Source organism: Chinchilla lanigera, unplaced genomic scaffold (genome assembly GCF_000276665.1).
Source record: "Chinchilla lanigera isolate Chin_1 unplaced genomic scaffold, ChiLan1.0 scaffold00014, whole genome shotgun sequence".
Lineage (NCBI taxonomy): Eukaryota > Metazoa > Chordata > Mammalia > Rodentia > Chinchillidae > Chinchilla > Chinchilla lanigera.
Genome location: NW_004955415.1, coordinates 30,981,157 through 31,006,020, shown reverse-complemented (window position 1 = coordinate 31,006,020; position 24,864 = coordinate 30,981,157). Strand labels below are relative to the sequence as shown.

At 52.6% G+C, this 24,864-nt stretch overlaps 1 protein-coding gene across 2 annotated transcripts in view; it reads right to left on the bottom strand.

Moving 5' to 3' along the window:
- Window positions 1-599: 599 nt before the first annotated feature.
- Window positions 600-24,864, bottom strand: part of Syndig1 (synapse differentiation inducing 1) — a 95,768-nt gene continuing 71,503 nt past the window's right edge. The window contains exon 4 of one of the 2 annotated variants that reach the window (XM_005380980.1): window positions 600-1,704. In XM_005380980.1, the coding sequence (XP_005381037.1) occupies window positions 1,546-1,704 (159 nt within the window). In that variant the 3' untranslated portion in view covers window positions 600-1,545. Of the gene's footprint in view, window positions 1,705-20,418; window positions 23,887-24,864 lie in introns of those variants that run through there. The other variant, XM_013512392.1, reaches the window with a different exon arrangement.

Here is a 24,864-nt window from a genome sequence, read left to right as displayed (position 1 = left end):
GACTTGGAGCCAGCCGACCATGTAAGGACTGAAATTTCTACAAACATGAACCAAAATAACCCTGTTCTCTGTCAAGCTGTGGGTGTTGGGTGTTTACCTGGATATCCAGGATGCCTGGGCTTCTAGGTGGTCTTCATTGGGAGGATGTAGAGGACTTAGGATTTTTCACCTTCTGGGTGACAAATGCAAGATGGAGCTGGGATCTGACTCAGGAAGCTGTTGCTAATAACTTCTATAATATCAAGTGTGCAAGGGTCAGGTGAAGGTGGCAGGTGGGGGTAGTCTGACCAGCGGTCCCGGGCCAGGAAAGGGGAATCTCACCTTTACTGCACCCTGGATTCCCCAGGCTGCATCAGGCCCATTGCCAGGACCCTAGGCTGGGGTGCCAGGGTCCAGGCAGAAGGAAGTTTCAGATGCTTCCTGTGGACCCTACCTGGAGCCAGGGCTTCTGCATTATGAGGGTACCAGGGTGACACTCACTAACATGGCTCAGGGTGGCATGGAAGCAGCCAGGGCTGTCGGGATTCCCTCCTGTGATCTGGTAGAAGGGAACCTCACCACCACTGCGCACCAGAAAGAAAAGTTGCACACACACAAGCTAAAAGATAACTTTTGTTAAATAATGAACACCATAAAACAGCTGGGAGATGATATTAAGATGTCTGTGATGACTTATTTCTCAGCATTCATCTGGTAACTGAAGCAGTGTAAAGCCAGAGTTGCACTTAAAAAATGACAAGAAAATAGCGATTCATTGAGTCTACAGAGTAAGGCCCGCCTCGAGTCTGGAGTTGGCGTTGTCGTCATTGCCTAAGACTGGGCGAGCCCCTCAAGGGCGGTCACGTCAGGGGCACCAGTGTCTTCCTGGCTCCTCTGCCTCCAGTTCCTGGTACCAATGTGGGGCCACTTTCAAGGAGCCTGGGGTGCCCACCGTGACTGCCTCCCTGATAGCTTGAGGCTGCGCACTGCTGCGGCGGGGGCTGTGGAGCAACACATTCAGGCCAGCGTGGAGGGTGTGAGGGGCCTGGGACGGGTGCTGTGTCTTTCTGGCTTCATGTCCTCAGGGCTTGACCCTTCTGCAGATGGTGATGCCGGGTGCCCCACAGATGTTCTGTGCTCTCTGTCCCCAGACCCATTTCCTTTTCTTCTGGGAGAAAAGTTCCATGGATGCTGGGGACGTGGAGAAGCCAGACGGCCACCGACAGCAGAGCGGATGTCCCCTGCCCTCAGCCTATTGCACCTTGACCATGTTCCATAAAAATAAATACTTTTTTTTTTTTTTAACTGTTTGTATATTGCTAATGCAGTGGCCTTTGAGGCATGGCAGCTGTGCAGACGGTGCATTGTCATCCACTAGCTGGACCTGTCCCAGACAGCCCCGAGGCCAGTGGCTTTGAGCCCACGTGTGCTGAGCCCACTCAGTGCTATGACAACAGAGTTAAAGGAGGAAACGGGGAGTCATGGTGCAAACTCCACCCTCAGGCGCAGTCTGCCATTGCCGAGCAGCCCCTGACACGCCGGTCCCTCCTGGTGCCCGTGGGAAGCTCACAGGTGGTTGTTCTTGGAGAGGTAGGCGATGAGGGCGACGGCCACGCCCACGTAGATGCCTGTGCCGATGGTGATGGACAGCACAGCCAGGAAGAGGGCACGCCGGGAGCTGGTGCTGGCCTGGTGGAAGTCGCCCTGTGCCACAGCCTTGTTTGTCTGCAGATGGAGAAGAGGAAGGACGGACAGTGAGGGGGTGAGCGAGCCAGCAGTGTGGGGTCACCCGTGTCCCCTCCAGCCTTGACCAACCCAGAGGGGATACTCCCGGAAGGGAGCTGGGTCTGGGAAGACGGCACAGGGTGAGGGCAAGACTGTCATCTGTGTGACATTCAGCTGTCTCTACAGCAAGCACACGCTTACCCTACCACTCTCTACAACAGGGAGAGGTGAGGAAGGAAATAGGGCTCTCTTTTCCCAGACCTGGGCATGAGGCTGTTCATCAGCTCTAGGAAGCGTGGTGCTTGTTGTGTACATAGCTGGCTGTCAGGTGGCCACGGCACTGTCCTCTCCCGACTGTCTTTGCCCTGCCATAGTCTCAGTTGGTGAAACTCCTCCTTGGGTAAATTAACCCCACCTGGGCCCTTGGCCACACAAGAGGACTTGGGTTAATAAGACAGTGTCTTGGGGCTGCGAGGTGGATGTTGGTCTGTTTTGGGGTTTTGTGGTTGACCTCATGGACCCAGCTCTGGCCCATTTTTCCCATCCCACCCCACCCCACCCCACCACTGAGAGTGGCCATGCCACTCCTGTGGCTCCCACATCCCTGAGTGGCAAGTGTGGCCCGGGAGAGCCTGTGGATGTGTCTGTGAGAATTCCGAGGGCTGCTGTGAAGGCTGAGGGCACAACAGTGTCCCCATAGAATGTCTGACCCACTCTCATGGACCGCCCAGGACATCTCTGCATCTTATAGCCAAAGTGGGGGTTGCCACACTGAGCATGCCGAGGGCCAGGTCCAGGTGACTCAAGAGCCAGTCTGGTTGCCTGTCCTGTCCTAATGAGGTCTGGGACCTCTTGGTGTGCTGGGCAGCACCCCACCTGCCCACAGCTCCTCCCTCACCCCTGACCTCCGTGTATCCTAGGCTTGGCTCTGCCCCACTCCACCCTGGGTTTGTCTTGGACCTGAGTGTGGATGTCCATGGACGTTTAGGTGAAGCAGCCAATGAGGAGCTGGGAAACAAGAAGCTTCTGTGGGCCACTGTAATTGGTTAATGAAGCCAAAATTAGCTGGGTTTCATTTCATCCCCCAGCCTCTCAGGCCACCCTGCCCTGCAGTGTAATTCAGTGCGACCACCCTGGTGTGGGCATAGAGAGAGCAAGGCTTTGCTGCCACCTTGCCGTCCCCATCTGCTCTGGGCTCTGGAGGACAGGTGGTAGTGGAGAGTCCAGCAGGCAGAGGTCTCCGGGGCCATGGGACACCTTCCCACCCCTGGTGATGACTCTTGTGACCATGTAGCGACAATTCAGGGACAGTCCCACTTGGTCAGCACCTGCCTCCCTCCTACCACACTCATCCCTAGGGATGCCTCACAGGCAGTCCCCTCGAAGGCAGCCTCTGTTCTTGAGTAGTTGTGTGCCTGGGAGGGCCTGGGACCTGCCAGAGGCCAGTGGAAGGAGCACATGGATGTCCAGTCATGATTGTCCTGCCCGTGGGTCACACTTGAGCTGGTCCTGGGGTCCTGACCAGATTCAGCTCCCGCCTCGGGCAGTGGTTGTGTGTGTGGCCAGTAACACACAGGCCACACTCTCAGCCCTGCCTTGGCCATCCCTTGACCTCAGGGCTACGAGGACCACCTTGGTGAACAGAGGGCACCGACAGTGTGGCAGAGGGGACAGTGGCATCGGTGCAGTTGTGCAAACTATGGGTGCACTGTGAGAATGTAATACAAGTAAAGCACACGAAACGCTAAGCCTTTGGTTAGCCTCACCCTAAACTGTTTCCAGTTTAGAAATTGAAGTATTTATCAGGAGAAATGACGACAGGGAGGAGGTGCCCAGCACAGAGCCGCCCGAACCTCACCAGTGGTTTCCACGCCGGGTGGTCCAGGTGGGAACTCAGACACCGCCAGGAGGAACGAAGGAGTCATTTGGGGTAAAGAAAGACTCAAAATCCCCAAGACACCAAGTATGGCTGCCTCAGGGGAGGCTCTGTGCTGCAGAAGCAGGGAGCAGAGGCAGAGAGAATGCAAGAGCAGTGTTTTGTGTGGGGACAGAGCTCCACTCACATGGGCCTAGGGCCAGCACTACCCTGCAAGCACCCTGTGCCCAGGGAGCTTGGCACCTGGGTGAAGAGAGGCTGGAGTGCAGAAGAGTTCACAGGCCAATAGACGGAACCCCATAGGTGGTCTGAGTAGCAATTTACAGAGGAAATAGTAAAGCACTAATGCATGTAAAGAAGCTGAACTACAGAACTGATGAGACACTAGCTGCCAGCCAGCAGCTCTGCTCCTATCATATCATTGCAAATTGAACCTGCATCCAGGCAGAGAGGGCGGAGCTTGCACGGTGTCCTCAGGAGAGAGGTGGTGTGACTTCCATCCAGACTGCAGGCAAGGACGTCCCGGGTCTGGAAGCCGGCTTTGACTGGCCGGAGACAATTCCAGGAGTGCTTCCTCTCCAAGTACTTATGAATATTTATAACTGGAATTAACCCGGTCGCAGGGCCCCACCACATGTTCACATTAAACACAAGACCTGCATCGCCTGTGACTCTCCTGGGGGTTGAGGACCAGAACAGAGCTGGAACAGCCCTGGGGATGATGGGAAATATTATTTGGGGCTGCAAAGCCTATGGAACTTTGCTGACCAAGAGGAAGGAAAAAAACCTTTCAGGAGCCACAGCAGAATCCTCCAGGGCCTTCTGAAATGCCAGAGCCCCTTTGCAGCTCTGTGTTGGCTTCACACACTTGTTCCAGCAGGGAGCCTGGCATGCACATCCTTGGGGCTGGAAGCCGTCCTTGTTTTCATGACCGTGTTCCCTCTCAGCAGCCTGCGTGGGGGCACAAGTGCTCACTGCCCCCCAATCCCAGAAGGAGAATACACAGGGCATCCTGAGGGCTTTCCCCCGAGCCACCTGCAGCCAATTATCACCCTGTTACTGGGGCTCCCCACAAGGCGAGGGCCCCTGGCACAGTGTTGATAAAATCTCATGGAACATTCAAAACTCCCCCTACAGCTATTTGGAAAACAACCAGAGAGGACGATGTTTGGGGTGGTGGGTCTGCCAATGACCCTGACTTGGTCATCACACATCATGTACAGGTGTAGAAGCGTCACCCTATGTCCCACAGGAAGTTCTGTCACCAGGTGTTCATTAAAAATACAGATTATGTCTACAAAGAAAATCCACACTAGAATTTCTTTAGATCAGTGGAAATAACTACAGTTAGGCAGGGAGGGTAGCACACCTTCTGGCAGGAGGCAGCCCACTTTCTCGAGACCTGTAGATCCCCACCGTGTTAAACGATGTTAAAGAAAACCACCACCAAGAGATAAGGCTTGGGGTGAGCCGATGGTGGGCTCCCTGGGTCCTCGCTTGCAGGCCCAGCCCAGCAGTGTCCCGTTGGGCCAGTGAAGACTCCATCGTCTTGTCTGAGGGTCCCTGCCTGAGGACACTGCTTGGTGGACATCAGTGGCCCTTTGCCCACGTCTTCAGGAGTCCTGGCTCCTAAGTAGTCTAAGCTCTTGCAAGATCTTGGGCTCTGCTTTCAGATGCTGTCAGCCTACAAGTTAGTTGTTGAAGAAAAGGAAAAACGCAGTGGTGGCGGCGTGTGGAGCAGCCTGGAAGCATGCTTCACCCTGGCTCTGCGACAGGTGCTGCAGGTCAGCATGGCTTTCAGGACGTGGATTTTTGTGGCCTTGCCAAGAAAGCGCTGTGGGCGAGCAGTCAGGTGGTCAGCTCCAGGCGGGGTCCTTCCTGTTCCTCAAGTCATGAGTCAGGCTCTGCTTATCTGAAATGCAAACATCTTGCCTTCCTGGAGCAAAAAATGTTTCTGTGGATTCATCCAACAGTGAGGAACACTGTGTTCAAGGCTGACAGCCCTGGGATGGGTGGTGGTCGTGCGTCAGCACAGCCTTGCAAGCTGGAGGACAGGAACTTTCTGGGCCCTGCAGAACCCAGTGGCCCTGCCATGGCCCTTGCCCACCCTTGCACTGCATCCCCAGAGCACCCACTCCTCAAAGCTGTCCCTGGCCAGCTGGGCTTGGGCAGAATCAGGAGGCTGTCCTGGGCCTTTGGCAGCTGGTGCTAACTGCTCTCCTGCTCCTTCCCAGGGAATTTCTGCGTAAGGAAGTGGGGGAGCCAGCTGTGCTGGCAATGCACCGGTGTCCTCCTTCCAAACCTGGGGCCCCCTTTCCAAACCTCTGCACTTGGCTTTCTCATCTGCAGCTGGGGGTCATCTTGCTCCCGGCTAATAGGCCTAAGAGCAAAGAATCGAAGGTGATTAACATCCTTGCTGTGTTCTAGCAATGTGCATAAAACTTTTACAGGTACTGTACAGCAGAGAGCTTCCTTCCTTTCACTTTCAAAGGTTTTCTGAGACAGGGTCTCACTAAGCAGTCCAGGCTGGCCTTGAGCTTGCACACTCCTGCCTCAGCCTCCTGAGCACTGGCAAGGCAGTCACCTGGTCTCTTCTTGCTTCTCTCACCACACTGCCGTCCAGGGTGATGATCCCTGCCAGGCAAATACGAGACTAGGTTTGGAGAGTCTGCAGGGATGCTGCCTCAGGGCGTTATGGGACACTGAGGAGTTCAGAATTCCTTCACCCTGTTCTCAGAGACAGTGATACCGAGTTCCCCAGCAGTCTGATGATGCCCCTTTCCAGTTGGTAGCAAAGCAGTTGGTTGCTGGTGAGAACTGAGTAATTGTTACCAATTTTACAACTGGGGGTCCACACAGCAGTAGTCCCAGCATGGAGGGAGCCTTCCTTTTGTTTAACTACAGAAAGGTCCATGAGAGAATGCCCCACACAGGTAAAATTTCCTTTGCTCAAAGGACCTCAGAATGTGGGGCCACAGCATGAGCAGTCTGTGCTCCTCAGGCAGGGCATTTTAACCCCGAGCACCCGCTCAGCCTTCACAGAGGCCGCAGACACTGAAGAGTGGCACCGGGCACTTGAGGCCTGTAGGCACTCCTGACGGTCCCCATGCAGGAAGGACGGGGGCCAGCATCCCATGCACAGCGCCCATCCACCACCCACTGGCCTGGCACTGTGGCCAGGAGCTGGTCAGCCCATCTTATGCACCTTTGTTTACAGAGCCTGCCCAGTACTGATGGCGGGTCCTGCATCCCGTCTCTCATTAGCCAGGTTGGAGGTCACTAATTGGACCGATCTTTCAAATGTTACTCATTTTTCTTTTCAAATCTTTTTTAAAAAGACTGACCTATGGTTTTGTTGATTTTTCTCTATTCTTGTCTATTGTCGATGTTATTGATATCTTCTCTAATTTTATTTCATTCATGTTTTACAATAATTTGTTCTTATTTACCTAGTTTCCTAAGATAGAAGCTGAAGTAGATTTTAGATCCTTCTTGTCTGAAACATACATTTAATGCTACAGATTTTCCTATAAGCTCCGCTTTCACTATATCTCATAAGTTCCATTATTTTCATTTTAATTTCATTCAAAATATTTTAAAGTTTTTCTTGAGGTTTATTCTTCGACACATAGGTTAAAAAAGCAGTATGGCTCTAAGTTCTAAGAAATTAAGAAATTTTCAGGTATTTTTCTGTTACTGATTTCTGCTTTAATTTCTTTCTTATCTACTATGGACTTTGAATTTTCAAAATTCTTTTTAATCTTATAAGGACTGTTGTGTGACCCAGAACAAGTTGTACCCTGGTGACTATTTCCTGGGCATTTGGGAAGAATATGTTTTGCATTGGATGGAATCTGCTTTGGTTGTCAAGAAGGTCAAGGTGATGGCAGTGTGGTCTAAGTGTCACCTCTCTTCTTTGTCATACTGATAAGGGTGTGGATACCTCTGCATTATTAGGGTTCACTAGCAGAACAGAATCAGTATGTGTTACTACTTATATCTAGCTGTCCCCCCAAAGCTTCATTCATGTGTAGGTGGGGCTTCTTGAAGCTGGCTGGATCTAGAGTGTGTGATGCTGGGATTAAGGGTGTCTGGTACTAAATTAGACCACTGACCTGAATTATTAGAGTTCTGGGTGGTACCATCCAAAAGGCTGGTATCCTGAATGGGATAAAAGGGAAAGGTAGGCTGGCTGCTTGCTGCTTTGCTGCCTCTTGCCTGATTTGCCAGGGGTGTTTCTCTTCTGCAATGCCCCTCTGCCAGGCCACGCTGCCTGGGAGCCAGCCAAGCATGGACTGAAACCTCTACAAACTGTGAACTGAAATAAACCTTTCCTCTTTTAACTTTGGATGTTGGCTGTTGGATATTGGTTATTGATGCTCAGCATCAAGAAAAGTAACTTAGACAACATGGAATATAATTATATAATCATATAATTATACAGGGATTTATGAGGTCAGCTTGCAGGATGAGACGGAAGAATCCAAAATGGTGCTCTGTGGATCAGAGATAGAAGAACTCAAAATGACAATCTATACAAGGGAAGCCACAGGATCTAGCAACAGCTAAAGGTTGAAGGCTGAGCTCACTGCAGAATCACAGGTGTGAATCTATATCAGAAGCCTGAAGGGACTGGAAATCAACATGTTGGTCCCCTCAGGGGCCCAAGGGAAATTTTCAGGGGGTGAGATTCCAGGTTAAAGCACGTGTGCAAGACATCAGCAACAACTGCAGGCAGTAAGTAGCAGAGCAGAGCAGAAGAGCAGAAGAGCACAAGAGCAGCCTGTGCCTTTATTGTGTAGTTCTTATACAGGTCGTTATCTCACATTTACATTCTTACATAGTACCGTAACCAGCACATGCATGTTTACCTGTGCTAAGTCATGGTTACATAACTGTATTCCACTGTGCACTTATGCTAGACAGTGGGGTCATGTCTTCAGGTCCCCTTAGATGCCCCTGAGTTTTGAGCAATCAGGAAAAGAGAACACTGCCTACTTTCTCTTTTTATTCTATGCAGGCTCCAAGCCTATTGGTTGGTGCCACACACATGTGGGTGGGTCTCCCTCCTCAGTTGGCTGTTTTGCATGTCAATCACCACATACATACCCAGAGTTTACTAATGGGCTGGGCTGTTCTTACTCTAGTCAGGTTGACTTGTCACAATGAAGGCTCACAACCTCTATCCGGAATCACATCCCCATCCCCTTTCAGCTCCCTCAGCCTCTGCCTCACTGTGACAGGGTGCTGAGAGCACAGGTGTTCAGTGCTGTTTCATCTTCTTGGAGAATTGACAATTTGTTTTGTAGTACTGGGATTGAACCCAGTGAGCAATCCCTACCTCTCATCCTCCTTTTGAGATTTTATTTTGAGACAAGAGTCTTGCCTAGTTGCCAGCTCATGCTGTCCTCAAACTCAAGCTCATCCTGCTGCAGCCTACAAAATCCTTGTACTCTTCCTTGTTCTGAAGTCAGTTTTGTCTGAAGTCACTGCAGCCATTCCAGCCGTTTTTATTCCTACCAGCCCCATGCACCTTTTTCTATCCCTTTGCTTTCAATCTATCCCAGTCTTTACAGCTAAAGTGGAGGTCCTTGCAACAGCTTACAGACGGACCCCTCTCTCTCTGTCTTTGTCTCTCTCCTTCTCTCTTTCCCTCCCACCTTCCTTCCCTGTCTCTCTGTGTGTCTCTGTCTCTGCCTCTGTCTCTGCCTCTGTCTCTCTATTTCCAGGCTGACAAGCTCTACCATGCCCAGAACACTGGAACTTAAGGGGTGATTCATGCAGCCAGAGTGACAGTCCTCACCTTGCATGCTTGTTGTCTTTGTTCTGTTTTGTTTTCCACCTTCTCTGGTTTCCGCTGAGCCTTTTATATGATTCCATTTTATCTCCTCCATTGTATGACTTATACTACTTTTTAAAAAACCTGTAGTTTAGTGGCTACCCAAGGCTTACAGTGTGCACTTAAACTTACCCAAGTGTAAGGATCCCCCCTCCCCTGCACAGGCTTCCCTGCAGCAGAATGCTTTCCACTCCTCCCTGACACCTGTTGTTTCTTTTTATTCTCACGCATGCACTCTGGCTAGTACTGTGCATACAGTTATATTCCAGATAAATTAAGAGTAAGATTATATTTCACTTGTTTCCTCCTTCCTTTCTTTATGTAGATACAAGTTTCTAAATATTTGAAATGTGAATTAAAAAGATTATAGTGAAAGATGCATTACCGTTACTCTCCTCACTTCAAACACACTGCATCATTGCAGCCACTTTCTGAAGCAGCTCGGGAGTCCTCTTTTGTGAGGACTTTACTTGCTGTCCTGGATGCCTCCATCGTTATTTTGACTTTGGAAGCAGCTAGAAGCCCCTTTGTGCCAGATCCGGTGAATTAGATGGATGAAGGCACAGCGTCATGTTTTTGTTTGACGGAAATTCCCATAAATCTTTTGCATCAATTCAGGACATTGAGGCAATTAAGAAAAGATACTCACAAAAGAGGCTTCTAGAACTGCTCCAGAAAGTTGCAAGAATGATGGGATAAGTGTGTTGGAACCAAGGGAGAGGGTTTTGAGGGAACTTAGGGCAATGTATCTTTTGCTATAATAATTTCTAAATGTAAGCATTCATCATAGTTTTTGACCAGGCCTTGTGTTATTCTCCTTCTGCCCGAAGCGTTGCTGTAATAGTTCTTCTGGACCCAGGTTTGCTGGCAGTGGGTTCCCTCAGCTATGTGAGACAAAGTGTCCTCAGCTTTCCAAGGCCTCTTCCTCAGGAGCGGCTCTCGGCTGGCAGGTTTGCTCACCTGTGTGTCCCCTCCCTGCCCTGTGGCATCCTTAGGTCTCTGAGAGGATGACTCCTGTCACCTTCATCCTCGTTTCCCGCGGGTCAGGTGTCTCCCTACCCACTTCTTTTGGAGACATCTGTCTTTTAGATTTCTCTCTGCTTTCAATTTCCTACAGTTTCAGTGTGATGCAGCTAGATTTTCCTGGTTGTTTGCTGTGTTTTGTTCTTGTTCTTCTAGTGCTCTCTCCGCTTTTCAGCACTATGTTCAGCATCTGGGACCTCACAGTGAGGTCTCTAAACAGTCCTTCAGCAGTGCCAGGCACACACACGGCCCCTCCTACTGCCCCACCGGTCTTGGGCTTTGCATTCTGTTGGTTTCCTCCAGTCTTTTTTTCCCTGCTTTGAACCTCTCCAAGGTCACTGATTCTTTCCTCTACCTGCTGTGCTAAGCCACCCTGTGAGCCCCACAACATGATTCTCTACTTCTGTGAGGACTCAGGTCTGCAGCAAGGAACCCCATCAGTTACTTTTTATTTCTAGCATTTCTTTTTACAGTTTTCATCTTTCTGCCGATGTTACCCACATTCCTGCATGATGCCTACTTTTCCACGATCGCGGTTGTCTTTACTTCCCTGTCTGTGGGAGGACTCCAAGTTCCGAGCCAAGGCTGAGCTTGGTTCTACTGATTCCCTGGTCCCCTCAGGCTTCTCCTGACTTTTAGAACATGTTACAAGATTTTGTTGAAGACAGGACAGCTGGTACGGGGAGGAGGGTGTTCATGTTAATGTACTGAGGAGTTGGAACATATTTGATATTTATTGTAGTTAGGTCCCAGAGCCTTCAAATTTCTCTGATGTCCTTATTTTCACCTCCCTTCTTGGCTACGGGGCTCCTGTGTACTTTTCCACAAAGAGAGGAATTTAAGCCCCAGCCCCAAGTGAGGTTTGCTCCTGACAGTAGAGCGCGGGAGGGGAAGTCCTCTGACATTCAGTCATTCTTTGGGGTGTGCAGTGGCCTTGGACTTTCCTCCCTTCTCCAGAGCAGAGTTTCCCCATCAAGAGCATAGTAAAGATCACTGCTTCAGCTGTGAATGGAAAGGAAGGAGACACCAGCAGATCAGCCAACAGCTGGGACCAGTGGCAAAAGGATTGGAAAACACATGAGCAAGCAGAGTGCCAACTTAGGAACACGGCACCGCAGCACGCCTGGGTTGGCGCGTGTGTAATGGACACTTTCCAATGGAGACTGCCAAGTCCATGCTGCCGGGGCCAGCCCACCAGCCCCAGGCTCTGCAGTGCAATGCACTTGCTTACTGTGCAGTACATTTTTCTCTTAAAGGGCTGCGGTGAATCCAGTAAGCTTTCCTGGCACTTTCCTTTTATTTATTAGTCCATTTTGCAGTGCATACTGCTCATGTTCCTTGTAGGGAGGTGGTGCATTGCACAACATGTCTCAGTTTTTACCTCCCCTTCCCCTCCTCCTCTCTCCATCTCTTGGTTGCTTTCCCATCTGAGAAAGATCGCCTCCCTACTTCTTCTTATCTGTCTTCTCTTTTGCTCTCAGAATGCGCAGTGGCTGAGCTGGAGGCGAGCAAAGACTTGGGGGCCACTCTGGCTGAGATGTTTCTGCTGCTCCTACCCTGACATTTGCAGGATGTCGCTGTCTTAGCTTGCCTCAGAGTCACTCAGAGCTGCCTGCTGGGGCTCAGCCTGGCCAGTGGGACGCCTGCTGTGCTGATTGAAGAGGTGCGAGGTGCTCATCCTGGTCCTCTCTGCTCCTGGCCAGAGCGGATCATGGATGGGATAGCTTTGGGGTAAAAGCTCCCTTTACCTTTTCTGGAATAATGCCACATATGCAGACACTAGAGGCACTGTAGGTCTCAGAAGTCTTATTAATCTGAAACAGGATGTTCTTTCTGGGTAAAATATTTCAGAAGGAAAGTTGTCCTGTCATCATTTTCCTGGGGATTTGAGGGCAGATGTGTGGCGTGCACTGCTCTCCTCTGTCTGGGGAATGCAGGCTCACCCCAGAGAGCTGCCACAATTCCTCAACCCATGCTCCCGCCCCTAATGTTCTTGTTTCGTCCCCCACTTCCCTGACTAGCAGAGTCAGCAGAGTGACACCTATGGCTCCAGGGATGTTAGCGTGTAGGAGCAGCTGACTGCTATGACAAGGACACAGCTGGCCCAAAGAGACATGGCCTGGGCCATCCCACAGACATGGGCCAGCTGGAGCTCCAGCTGGTCGCCAGCACAGGGTCCCGAGCAGATGGTGACTATAGCTGCAGGTATCTGAGCCTCTGACTCTCAAGTCACCCCAGCCTTGAATGTCTCCAGCTGAGGTCCCAAATGTCCCAGAGTGGGGCTGCTTCAGGCTGCTAGGTCTGTGGCTGTTTTGAAGCCATTACCAGGTGGCTGTCTTCAGTAAAAACCTGCGCTTTATCAGAGCACTGGGAGCAGGCTTCCTGTAAGATTCTGTCCTGTACACTCAGTAGGGAGGACACAGATTGTGACTAGGACTTGACAGAAGTGGTATGGGGTCATCCCAATGTGGGAACCACCTCCTCCTCGTGCCTCTCAGAGCAGGGTTCTGAACCTGCATTAGCTGCTGGGCTTTTGGGTCCACGTTAGACTCTCAGGCCTCAGTTTCCTCCTCTGGAACTTGATGATGCACCTTGCCTCACACAGGAACGGAGTCTGGAAGGCTTGGTTCCACTTCCCTCTCCCTGATTCTGTGCACGATGTCAGACAGAGCCATGCAGTGGAGTACAGTATGTCCTGGTCACTGTGCAGGAGACGGCCCCTTCTGTCGGGAGAATACTGAGGTCAGTTGGCCACCCTGTGTCTTTACTCACTTCCTGTCTCGGTGTCACAATGCCCGGGCCTGGTGATTGGTGAAGAATGGAGGTGCCGTGGCTCACGTCTCTGGAGGCCGGGAAGTCAGAGAGTACAGTGCTAGCGTCTGTGGGTGAGAATGGCTGTGACCTGATGTAGCACAGGTGTCACACAGTGGGACAAGGTGAGGGTGCCAGTTGGATTATCAACCTCTTCTTAGGAAGCCGCTGAGGCCGCCTCGGGCCCCACCACGACCACTTCCGCCACAGTGAGCTGCAAGCCGGCCAGCTCCTGACGCTGTTACCATGTGACCCCAGGACACAGTCTCCAACCTGGGGCTTTTTTCCTCCAGTCTTTTCTCTCTGTTTCTGTGTGGGTCATCTCCTTTGAATGAGGATGAAGGTGACAGGAGTCATCCTCTAAGAGACCTAAGGATGCCACAGGGCAGGGAGGGGACACACAGGTGAGCAAACCTGCCAGCCGAGAGCCGCTCCTGAGGAAGAGGCCTTGGAAAGCTGAGGACGCTTTGTCTCACATAGCTGAGGGAACCCACTGCCAGCAAACCTGGGTCCAGAAGAACTATTACAGCAATGCTTCAGGCCGAAGGAGAACGACACAAGGCCTGATCAAAAACTATGATGAATGCTTACATTTAAAAATTATTATAGCAAAAGATACATTGCCCTAAGTTCCCTCAAAACCCTCTCCCTTGGTTCCAACACACTTATCCCACCATTCTTGCAACTTTCTGGAGCAGTTCTAGAAGCCCTCTTTTGTGAGTATCTTTTCTTAGTTGCCTCAATGTCCTGAACTGATGCAAAACATTTATGGGAATTTCCGTCAAACAAAAACATGATGCTGTGCCTTCATCCACCTTATTCACCGGATCTGGCACAAAGGGGCTTCTAGCTGCTTCCAAAGTCAAAATAATGATGGAGGCATCCAGGACAGCAAGTAAAGTCCTCACAAAAGAGGACTCCCGAGCTGCTTCAGAAAGTGGCAGCAATGATGCAGTGTGTTTGAAGTGTGGAGAGTGAAACAGAGTGAAACCATGGTGACAATTTTGCAGTGACAACACTGTCTACTTGACTCCCAGACATGAAAAGTGAAAACAAGGTCTGCATACAGTTCTGAAACTGTATGTGTGTGGGCACAGGCTTGTGTGTGTGAAGGTGTGCTTGTGCACGTGGTTGTGTATGAGTGTGCACAGATGCTTTCTTGCTGTTGCCACAGTGCTCCCTGCCAGGAGGTTCTCTGAGATATGGAGTTGTGGGCAACAGGGGAAGGGGAGGCGGTTTCCTGGCTTCTTGGCTCCATCCAAACCTGTCTTTCCCTTCACTGCGCTGCCCCTTGGGAAGGAAGTCAGTCTCTGTGCTCCTGCCTCAGCCCCGGTCCTGTAAGAAGCAAGGCCCGAGGATGTTGACAGGAGTCCCAGCTCTGCACCTGCTGCTCTTCCCCTCTCCGTATGCTCCAGGCAATGCCTGCCACATGCAGAGTTGCTCTGTGGTCAGGTACAGTGACCTCTGACCTCCATCCTATTTGTCTTGTTGCTTCCTAAGTACTGGGGCCAGAAAGAGGTGGGATGAATGCCCCATGGGGATGTGCTGTCCTCTGGTTCTCTTCATAGCAGAAACCCAAAGAGAAGGGACTTCACCACGACAGTGACCACCATATGCAAGGCAGGAGGGTCCTGTGTTACCACTCTGCCTGTGGGGGGCGGGGCACACAGATGCGGGGTCCAGCCCTGGCCAGGTTTCTCCACCCCGACTGGAGGATCCTGGGATAGATGAGGCGAGGTCAGCCTGACACAGGCTCACTTCCCATTGCAAACACCATGAAGATGCTATTGGCAGCTCAGCCTGCGGGGGGTGTCCCACCTCACCCCACCAGCGTGAGGGGAGACTGCCCTGCTCCCTGAGAGCCTGCTATGGCTGGAGAAGGGTGTGTGTGAGTCCCTCCAAGCCTTGATTTATGTTGTGCTCTTGTTGCTTAAATTTGGGAGGCGCTGGGTAGATGCTGAGGTCACTGGGTTACAGGAGTTTGGTGTCACACACATGAGCGCAAATGCGTATGCATACACACACAAGGTGTAGGGGACGAGAGGCAGAAGAGACTTCCAGCAGGAAGAAAAGGTCACTGTGGCTATTTTCAGGGCCTAAACTACTCCATTAGCTCTATTATGCAGAGGGCACAGGCTGTCCGCACGGTGGGAGGGACACCGACATGGCACATCTCTCTCCAGCTCCAAAGGATTGGGGTAACCTCGAAGGGAATGAAACTCACAGCAAGGAGGTCCTTCTCTGCTCCAGCTTTGCGGATCCCTGAGGGGCAGGGTAGGCAAAAGCCTGTGTGTCAGAGATGCTGCAAAGAGTAGAGAGCCAGGCTGAGCCCCGTGGTTCTGGGGTCGGGACGCTATGGCCTTGGGGTCCTCACAGCAGCGATGCTGCAGGCCTTGCTTCCAGAGCCTGACCCCTGGACTACTGCTGTGGGAAGTGGCTCCAGCTGTCTCTTTCCTCACCTGGGTGCTTTGGGGCAAGGAAGCGGTCACTCTGGAGCTGGGTCCTCAGGACACTGTGGCCACCACGATGAAGACCACACGTGACTGCAAGGGTGTGGCACATACCCATTCCCCACCCCTGTGACTCACACCCTGCAGCAGGTGCAGGATGAGGGACCGAGGTCCTCCTGCCCCAAGGGGGAGCAGGAGGTGGAGTCCCACCTCCTCCTCAGCTCCGTGGCGGCATGGAGGGCTGTCCCAGCAGGGGTGAGGGAACATGTGGGCAGAGAGACCTGAGCTCCAAAACACCTCGCATTGCTGAGCATGGCAGCCTGGATTGCAGTCCCAGCCCTCTGAGAGGCTGAGGCAGGAGATGGCAAGTTTGAGCCCAACCTGGGCAACTTAGTGACTTAAGGAAGCTCTGTCTCAAAATCAAAAATAAAAGGACTGGGGTGGAGCTTAGCGTGGAGGCTCTGCCAGGCGGCTGAGCTCGGGACCGCAGTGGTCTGCATGGTGCTGCCCATTTCTCCTGTCACCCTGGCGGCATTTCCTGGGATTTGCTCATCCTCCCTGCTTGGCCTGGCGGGCGCTGGACACTGGGAGCCTGTCATCAGCTGTGACTAGGAAAGGGACAGACCCTGGGGTCTGGGCAGACACAGGTGGGGTGCTTCGGGGCAGGGGTGTGGTGGGGGGAGGGTGCACTCTCCAGCAGCTGCCTTCCCGGCCAGCAGCACCCTGAAGCTGTGGCCGGGGTCTCTACTGGGGTAATAAACTACGCGTGCAGCCTGCTGCTGTGTCCCCAGTGCCTGGCCTGGTTGGTCACACAGTAGGTATGTGGTTAAGACTGCTGAGGTGTCCACCTCAGGGGAAAGGATGCTGTCCCTTAAGTTGTAGCTGCCATAGGGCCATAGGGTGAAGCCAGGGCCCCACACCTGGCCCTGCACAAGGCTCTGTCTGGCTCCACAGTGAGACCTCACACATTGTCTCCCCGGGAGGCTGCTGCTGGCCTGACATCAGCTCCAACTCTATATAGCTCCTGCCCAGCCCAGAAGCCGGGGTCCCTCTGTGCCCTGAATACAGAGATGGGAGGTTGATCAGAGACGTACCCTGGCCTTGGCTGATCAGAGATGTATCCTGGCCTCGGCTGATCAGAGACGTACCCTGGCCTCGGCCGTGTGCCAGGTGGGGGCTTCGTTTGCCCTGGAGCTGGGGAGGCGGGGGAGGGGAGCAGGAGAGGTCTCGGTGGAGTGAGGACAGCGGCACCTCTGGCCTCCATCTCTGTCTTCTGCCCCAGTTTCTGCCAATGGGCTTCTGGGGTCAGGAGCTGTGACAGAGCAGCACCTGGAGAGGCAGGGCTGGGGAGGAGAAAAGTCCTGTGGACCCACTATGCTGGCGGGGAAGCCGCCCACCCTACGCCTTTGTGACTTTTCCTCACCGTGTATAAACCCAGGGAGTAATTTCAACTCTCAGCATTTGCCTATTAAGGTTGGCCACCAGAAGTCCCCTGGACACAGACTGGTTAACTTCCAGACAGCGGAGTGCTTGAAGGTGGCAGTGTGCCCTACAGAGTATCTGATGGTCAGATCTGCAGGAACTTTCCCCACCCGTTCAGATGGCAAGATACTGTTACACTCACTGCCCTGCCTCCCCTACTTGCTGATTACATTCACTTATGCAGAATAATATCTAAGGATACGCTGAGCATTTAAACATGCGAAGCAGGACTTCTCTCGGATGGCGCCTGTTCAGTGACTAGTCCTTTAATCATTGATTACATGAGTAACTGTAAAAATGAATACATTTACACCCTGACAAGATCCGAAGGACCCGGCTGGCAGCATTCGCTGTTCCCCACGCGTGACCTGCTCTGTTTCTGGTTTCCTCTGATTACACTCTCACTGCCTCAGTCTATAGGACCTGAGAACATCGCCTTGGTCGCTCCAGGGTCTTGAGTCATGGGCTTTGAATTAGTCCCCTGGGTTTCTCTTTGTTGTCAGCCAATAAGTTCAGGGCACTGTGGGAAAAGTGCTCTTTCGAGTAAGTTCTTTCCATTCCTGTGGTTGTTGCCTTGCTTTACATGGACTTTAGGTGGACTTAGTTTGTCAATCAACAAACTAAGAACTTGCATAGTTGTTACACCCCTTTACCAAGCTGCGGGCGGCGCTTGCTGATGGCCTAAGGGTCTTGTGCTGTGGCCCCAAGTCCTCTGAGAATCTGCACTGGGCACCCAGAGGTTGGGCCCCTCCATCCAAGCGCCCCCAGCTTCCCATTCCCCATCCTCTCCCCCTCCAACCCCACTTGCTACCAATTATCTGCTGTGCTTTGGGGATGGACTTAAGCTGAAAACATCCAAGTCCTTTCTCTTGTAAGCTGGGCTATGGAGTGCAGCAGACGCCCAGCTGGAGGGGATGAGGGGCCGACACAGTGTGGGTTATGTGGTCTAAATAGGAGTTCCTGGGGTGGGGTCAGGGGCCAGTGTGAAGGGTGTCTTCTGTGGCTTTGGGAGCTATGGGGTGGGTGCCCCAGGCATGCGGTACAGCTAGAGGCCTGAGGTTGGATCTGCATGGAGGCGGGGCTCTCTCCTGGGGCTACCAGCAGGTCTGAATCACAGGGAGCCGACCCCTGGGCCAGCTCGGGATGGGACTCTGTGCAGGGTGACGGAAGAGGACCAGGAGAGCTTGTGTGGGTGCTAGACGGCACTGTCCCTCTTGTGGTCAGGGCCCACCCCTCCTGCCCCTGCATATGGCAGCTCCGTGAGCACTAGACTGTGTCTTCATCTTCTCAAATTTTACCCAGAAGGCGCAGGAGGCTGAGCGAGCTACCCAGGGCTGCATGCCAGGGGCAGTTGTACCCAGGGACTCCCAACCAAGGGGACCTGCAGGTTAGGAGCAGAGCACCCTGTGTCCAGGCAGAGTGGAGAAATGACACCAGGAAGAGCGACGGAGCTCTCCAGTCCCGCCCACATGCAGGACTTCAGGGCTCTGAACCTGACATTTGCTCTGCTCTGTGTCTAGAATTCACAGAACTCTCACGGGAGGCAGGAAGGAGGGACCCAGGGAGGGGTTTGGGACGTGAGTGCCTTCCCCCATAGAAGTCACACAGCAGACATGCAGGCCCGAGTCCCTGTGATGTGCCGCCAACCAGCGACTACTCTGTGGACACCCTGGGATCTGAGTGTTGGGCTGGCACCAGCGTGGTGCGTCTAGATGTGAGGAACTGTCCACTGAAAGGGGCCCGGGATGCTGCTGCCTTAAACATCATCTGACGCCAGCTTTTAAAAACGTGTTCCCTTTTTCTTTCCTTCCATCTTTCCATTGGGTGGGCGATGATGTGCTGATGTCACAGTGAGAGTTGAGGGCAGCATATCCACCCAGAGGCGTGGAAACTGGACACTCCATGAGGCTCTGATCCAGCTCTAGCTCTGGGGCACAGCAGGTGAAGGTGGGGCCCCCTATCCACGCTCAGCCTGCTGCCCCTGTGTCACTGGCTCTCTAGGGGCTGCTGGCCCCTGTGGCTTCATGTGTGGCTGACCGCTGCCCTCTGCCACCAGGGCTGTGGTTCTGTGACTTGGGATGCCTGTCTTGTCCACATAGTGAGCACGTGGAAGCACCTGGTGTCCTTCCGGCAGGAATCCCTCTCTGTTGCTGCCTGGGCAGTGTAGGCAGCTGTGGTGCCTGGTGGGTATGTCCCCTCGAAGTGACCTGTGATGGGTGGATAGTCACTCTCAGGTCTCATCAAGAGGATAATGTGGCCAAAGTTTCACATGGCTTCTTCATGGTTGGGGTGGGTTTAGAGGTCTGGGAAACGTTGCTAGGTCAGCAGCTGTGGCCATTGATTCTGACAGGTCAGCTTTGTGGGATTGAGAATGGCCCAGCCAGGCCACAGTGCTGCTCCGAGTGAGCCTGGGGTCACAGAGGCCTGGACTTAGGCACTGCATGCAGTCCCTGACACTTGTTCCCTGGAGCCAGGTGTGTAGAAGGCCTCGATCTTCAGAGATGCAGGCGAGCCAGGTGGGCGGCTCTGCCTTCAGAGGTGCTGTGGGTTGCATCTGCAATAACCCCAACAGCTCAGAAGAGGGACTTTTGGAAGGTGACTGGATCATGGCGATGCCACACTCACTGGTAGATCAGCTGATGGACTCAGGGCTGAGTGTGCTCTTGGGAGGCGGGGTCTGTTGGAGGAGGGGGTCACGGGGGTGTGATCTGGAAGGGTGCTCCTCCCTCTCTCCCTGCTTCCTGGTTGCCATGGTGTGAGCAGTGGTCCATGTCCAGACTCTTCCACCATGACCTCTGTGTCTTGGAGCCAGCTGACCATGGACTGAACCCTCTAAAGAATGTGAGAGAAAACAATCCTCTCCTCTAAGGATCGTTGGTGTAGGGTATTGGTCTCAGTGACAAGGAAAGTGACTAAGGCAGGGTGCTTGCTGCACCCTGGCAGCTTCAGCCACGGATTGTACAGAATAGGGCTACACATGGGAAATGTCCCCAGAGGCCACCACTAGTCCAGAGGAAGCCTCTGCAGCTCAGTACAATGCAATTTCAACCCCAATTCCAAACGCGTGGGGAGTGCACGGATGCTGCTCTTGTGCAATCAACATGAGTGCTCTCTTTGCTATAGCCACATGATCACAAAACCACGACACTAATTATTGAGACAGTGCCTCATCTGTAACTAAAAAAATCCCTCCAAAATGTCTCAGGGAAAAAACCAGACATGATGTATTTGTTCATTTATTCACCCAAACAATTTACAATCAGGGATTTAGCTGCAGCATGGGTTCCAAAGGGGAGAAAAAAGGTCAGAAATCTGATTTGTCTTGGCTGCCCCAGATCATTAATATTTATGAGGAACGGTGCAAATCCAGAAGTTGCAAAGCAGATCTCAGATGCTACAATCAGCATATTAAATATGCACATAAAGAGACAGGGAAAGAGAGAGAGAGAGAGAGAGGGACAGGGAGAGGGAGAGGGAGAGGCAGAGGGAGAGGGAGAGGCAGAGGGAGAAGAAAATAGGGACAGGGACAGAGATCACCTGGTGACTTTGCAGACTCATGAGCACTGAGTGGCTGCCACACTTCTGCCTGACACAAGTTCAAATCTGCCATGTGATGCAGTGCACGGGGCCATCTTACTCCCCAGTGATGTTTTCCGACTGATTTGTCTACAAAGCCCATGTGGCTCCTGCACCTGGCTGGGCTCCTGCAGCTGGGTCTGTCCTTCACCAAGCCTCCATTTACCTGTTGCCACCTCTGGCTGCCAAGCATCCTGAATCCCCTTCCTAGGTGGTCCCCTCGCTGCCTCTCCACCCCTCAGCTGAGGCATCCTCCCCACCTCTGCTCCCTGACTTCAACAGGTCCATGCTTCGCCAGCTACCGCCACCTGCCCGCATGATCCGCATGATGAGAGGTGCTGACTGTATCAGCTCATGCCTACCAGATCCACTGAGGGTGGGATTCAGTTTCCTGTAAACCCAGGGACACTTGAGAATAACGTACTTGTGGACAAAAGCAGGAGATGGTGGGGTACGCAGGACAGTCCCCCCACTTGATGACTATGGGCATGGCCATCAGCTCTAGAATGCATGGGGTCTCATTGTTTCACGATGATGTGTCCTACACACACAATGGTGGGAAAAAGTGAAAACCTCAAACATCTCCGTAATCAGGTTTAGGGAGTCAAATATGAAAATTCTGAGGTTTGGTGGGAGAAATGGTTTGAAAGGTAAACACCCAGAGCATCCAGTTCAGATGTTTGGGAGAGAGGTCCCAGGGCAAAGGTCATGTCAAAGGGCAGGGGCTGGGGGAATGAACTGTCCCAGGTCTCTGCCAGGAGGTCTTCTCTACCCACCCATCCCCAGGTGCCCTCTCTCCCTCTGTTCTCAGGTGGTCCTCTCACAATGTTCTCTAGCTGGGCCTCTCTCTGTACACAGTGACCTCAGTGTCTGATGAACTGTCTGTTCTTTTCCTCCTGGTTCCAGCCTGAGGAAGGGGCAGTTCAGAGATGCTGTTACATATGCTGCTTCCTGCCTGCTGCTCCTGATGCCCCATGTGTAGCATGACAGTCCTTGGCATCTGCAATGGTCCTTTGTTGACGACAGCTCTAGTCTGCATTTGGGGGCCTCTGCTCTCTCCCACCTTTCCACTACCAGGCCAGCCTTCTCCCCTTTGTCATGTAAAGTCTGAATCAGTGTGACTTCCTGCCTTCCTGGGCAGTTCCCATTCAGGTCTCCTCTGTCTTTATTCTTTCAGTCTGTGATGCAGGACGGAGCCAGCAGGGCCAGGAACTCATGCCCTGTAAGCAGCCTGTTCCCGCTTGGGGCTGGCGTCAGTGCTGATTGTCCACAGTTTTGCACGAGCCATGTCTCCAGATCACCTGGGCCTGACTGGATCTCAGCCATCGACCTGCAACTCTGCCGGACACTCTTAGGGGCCTGCACCAGAAGCCACCTGGTTCATCTTTGTAGAAGGATGTTTGGGGGCATCCATCTCTGCTCCAGGTGCAGAGGTGGTGGCCACTTGGTGGGCGCCTGGGGGGTGGCTCTTAATGTTATGAGGCCAGGGTGGTTTCTCCCCTGGTGTCAAGTGGGGGGGGGCACTGGTCCTGTCTCATTTCCTATCCCTTCCCAGCCATGTGGCATGGTTCCTGATCACTCTTGTAGCACAAGGCAGCTCAGGCTCCAATTAGTGCTGGAGAGAGCGAGAGTTCTGGCAGCAGCGACTCTAAATTCCTCAACCAAGACTTTGCATCCTAAATTGAAAGTGCTGTCATTGTAAAGGGACATGTTCCCAGTCCACACAACTAGGGAGATGGAGAAATGCAGATTTCCACTCCTGGTGGTGCCGGACTAGCAAACCTTGCAGAGATGGTAAAGAGCAGTTTAGCAAGCACCAAAGAGACAAAAGACAAGGTTATCTGTCCAAGACTAGGGAGGGGGACAAGATTCTGGACGGGTGAAAAGGCTCAGGACACTGTGTCTGGGATGGTTGCTGGCCCAAAGGGGCACTCAGGAGGGCCAGCTTTGTCTACTTTGTAGGGTAGTGGGGATCACGGCTGAGGCTCAGAGTCCACTAGAGGGAGATGTGGTTAAACTAGCCCCTGTGGTGGGCCAGAGTGTCACAGTGGGAGGCCATAGAGAAACTGAGGCAGAGCACACTGTCTAACTGCAGCACCTCCTGGTGCACAGACGAAGGTGACTTCAAACTGAGCCCACATCCTGGGAAAGCCCAGAAGGACCTGTGTGCAGAGGATGAATAACCCTCTACCCCTCTAACCCTCCGACTGCTCTGTAGTACCTCTCAGAACAGTGCCCGGTCTGTGACTGGGGTCTAGGAAGATGGACCATGCAAATAGGATACACAGAAAAAGCAGACCCCCAGCTCTGCAATTACCAGGCAGAGACCGTAAAACACCTCTGCTTCCGTATTTGGGAGACAAAGGGACAGCTTGAAAATCTGGCAGGTAATTGGAACAGGAAAAAAAGAACTTGTAGCAGAATTGAAAAAGAAGGCACATAAATCCTAGCACAAATAATAAGCAAAGCCAGTATTATCATTCCACAAGTGGGCCTGGCAGAAGTTGAGAGGTTACAGAGGGAATGCAACCAAAATTCCACTCCCAAGGGCCACCCCGGGTGAAGTCACAAAGTGTGGCTGTTGACTGTCAACTGGAGTCGGGGCACCTAGCTGAATTGAGTCAGCGTGGTTCTGGGCATGGGAGACCCAATTAAGGGGGCTTGTTGTTGGAACACTATAAAAGGAGGACCGTATAAAAGGGATTTCACACTGATTCTCTTGGAAGAGCCTTGGCGCTGCTGATTTTTGTCTGGCTGCTTTTCTCCCAAAAAGCTTGGGCTGTTCTCTTGGGCTGAGCCTCTGTCTTCACCTTTGCCAAGGACGGCTGCAGTTCTCTGGGGTGGGAGCGCTGGGGAGGAGCTCTTGTCCTCACCTTCGCCTTGAGCATGGAGCATCATCTCCTGGTTCTTGGAGAAGATTCTTCAGCTTCCGGCACTGCCTTTCAGCTGCCGGTGCAGACTCTCTACATTCCAGTGCCGGCCCCTGGGCTTTCTGTGCAGACCCTTCAGTCTCCCATAGCAGACTCCTTGGCCTCTGATGTGGACTTGCGTGGGACATTGCCCCAGGCTCCAGGCCCTTGGCTGGATGCTTCAGGTCTCTAGTATCTGTGAAGATCTCTTGTACTCTGTGGGTGGATATTGTCAGCTAATCTTGTAAATTTCTGTGTCTGCATTAAATCTGTTTCCCTTGCAAATACTGACTACAACACAAAGGACGCATCTAGTGACATAAAATGGACTCTGTTGGAAGGATAAATGGAGAGTAACTGATAAATAATCAAAAAGGAGGCGGAGGCAGGAGGATTGCCATCAGTTCAAGGCCAGCTTGGTCTACATAAGCAAGTTCAAGGCCAGCATGCATAACATGGTGAGACCCTATCACAGAAAAAAAAAAAAAATTCCCTTGGAACAAGAAGAAAACCAAAATAAATTGGTATTACACAGAAAAAGAAAAAGTGGCCATCAGCAGTACCCTGGGAGTCACATGTGGGCATCCCAGGGTGTCCTGGAGTCCAGGTTCCTCCTCTGGCACCCGTGGACCCCAGCTCTGGCCTGCAGACACTGCTGTGCTGGCCTGGACACCCTTCTTGCCTGTCAGCAGCCCACAGGGATGCACCAGATTGGCAGAGCTATTCTGGGCACCCTGGTTGCATCCAAGGCCAAGGACAGACCCGCCCCCCACCAAGCCCATCATCTTGCAAATATGATGGTGACCGGGACTGATGTGGGCATTCGGTGTAGACACTGTGCCCCGGGCTGTGCTGGGACTGTGCTTGCCTTGTGGGCACTGAGGAAGCTGCACCCTCTCTCCACCCTGTGTTGCCCTTTGAACTGTAGTGCCCTGCTCAGTGTAGCTGGATCCTCCCAGGGGCGGGGGGACAGGGCTGCCCTGTGGGGCGCACTTCCTCTGTGAGTCCTTGTGTGGCTCACGCAGGCTGCATCCTGGACAAAGGCCAGCAAGTGCTTACACCACATGCTGTGGCAGAAGCTGCAGCCTGACCCTGGACCGGCTCTGTGCTGCAATGTGACCTCCCAGGCTCTGGGGGTGATGCTGGGCCCTCCACACTTGCATGGAGGATCTGGGGTTCCTGGAGGCTGAGTGG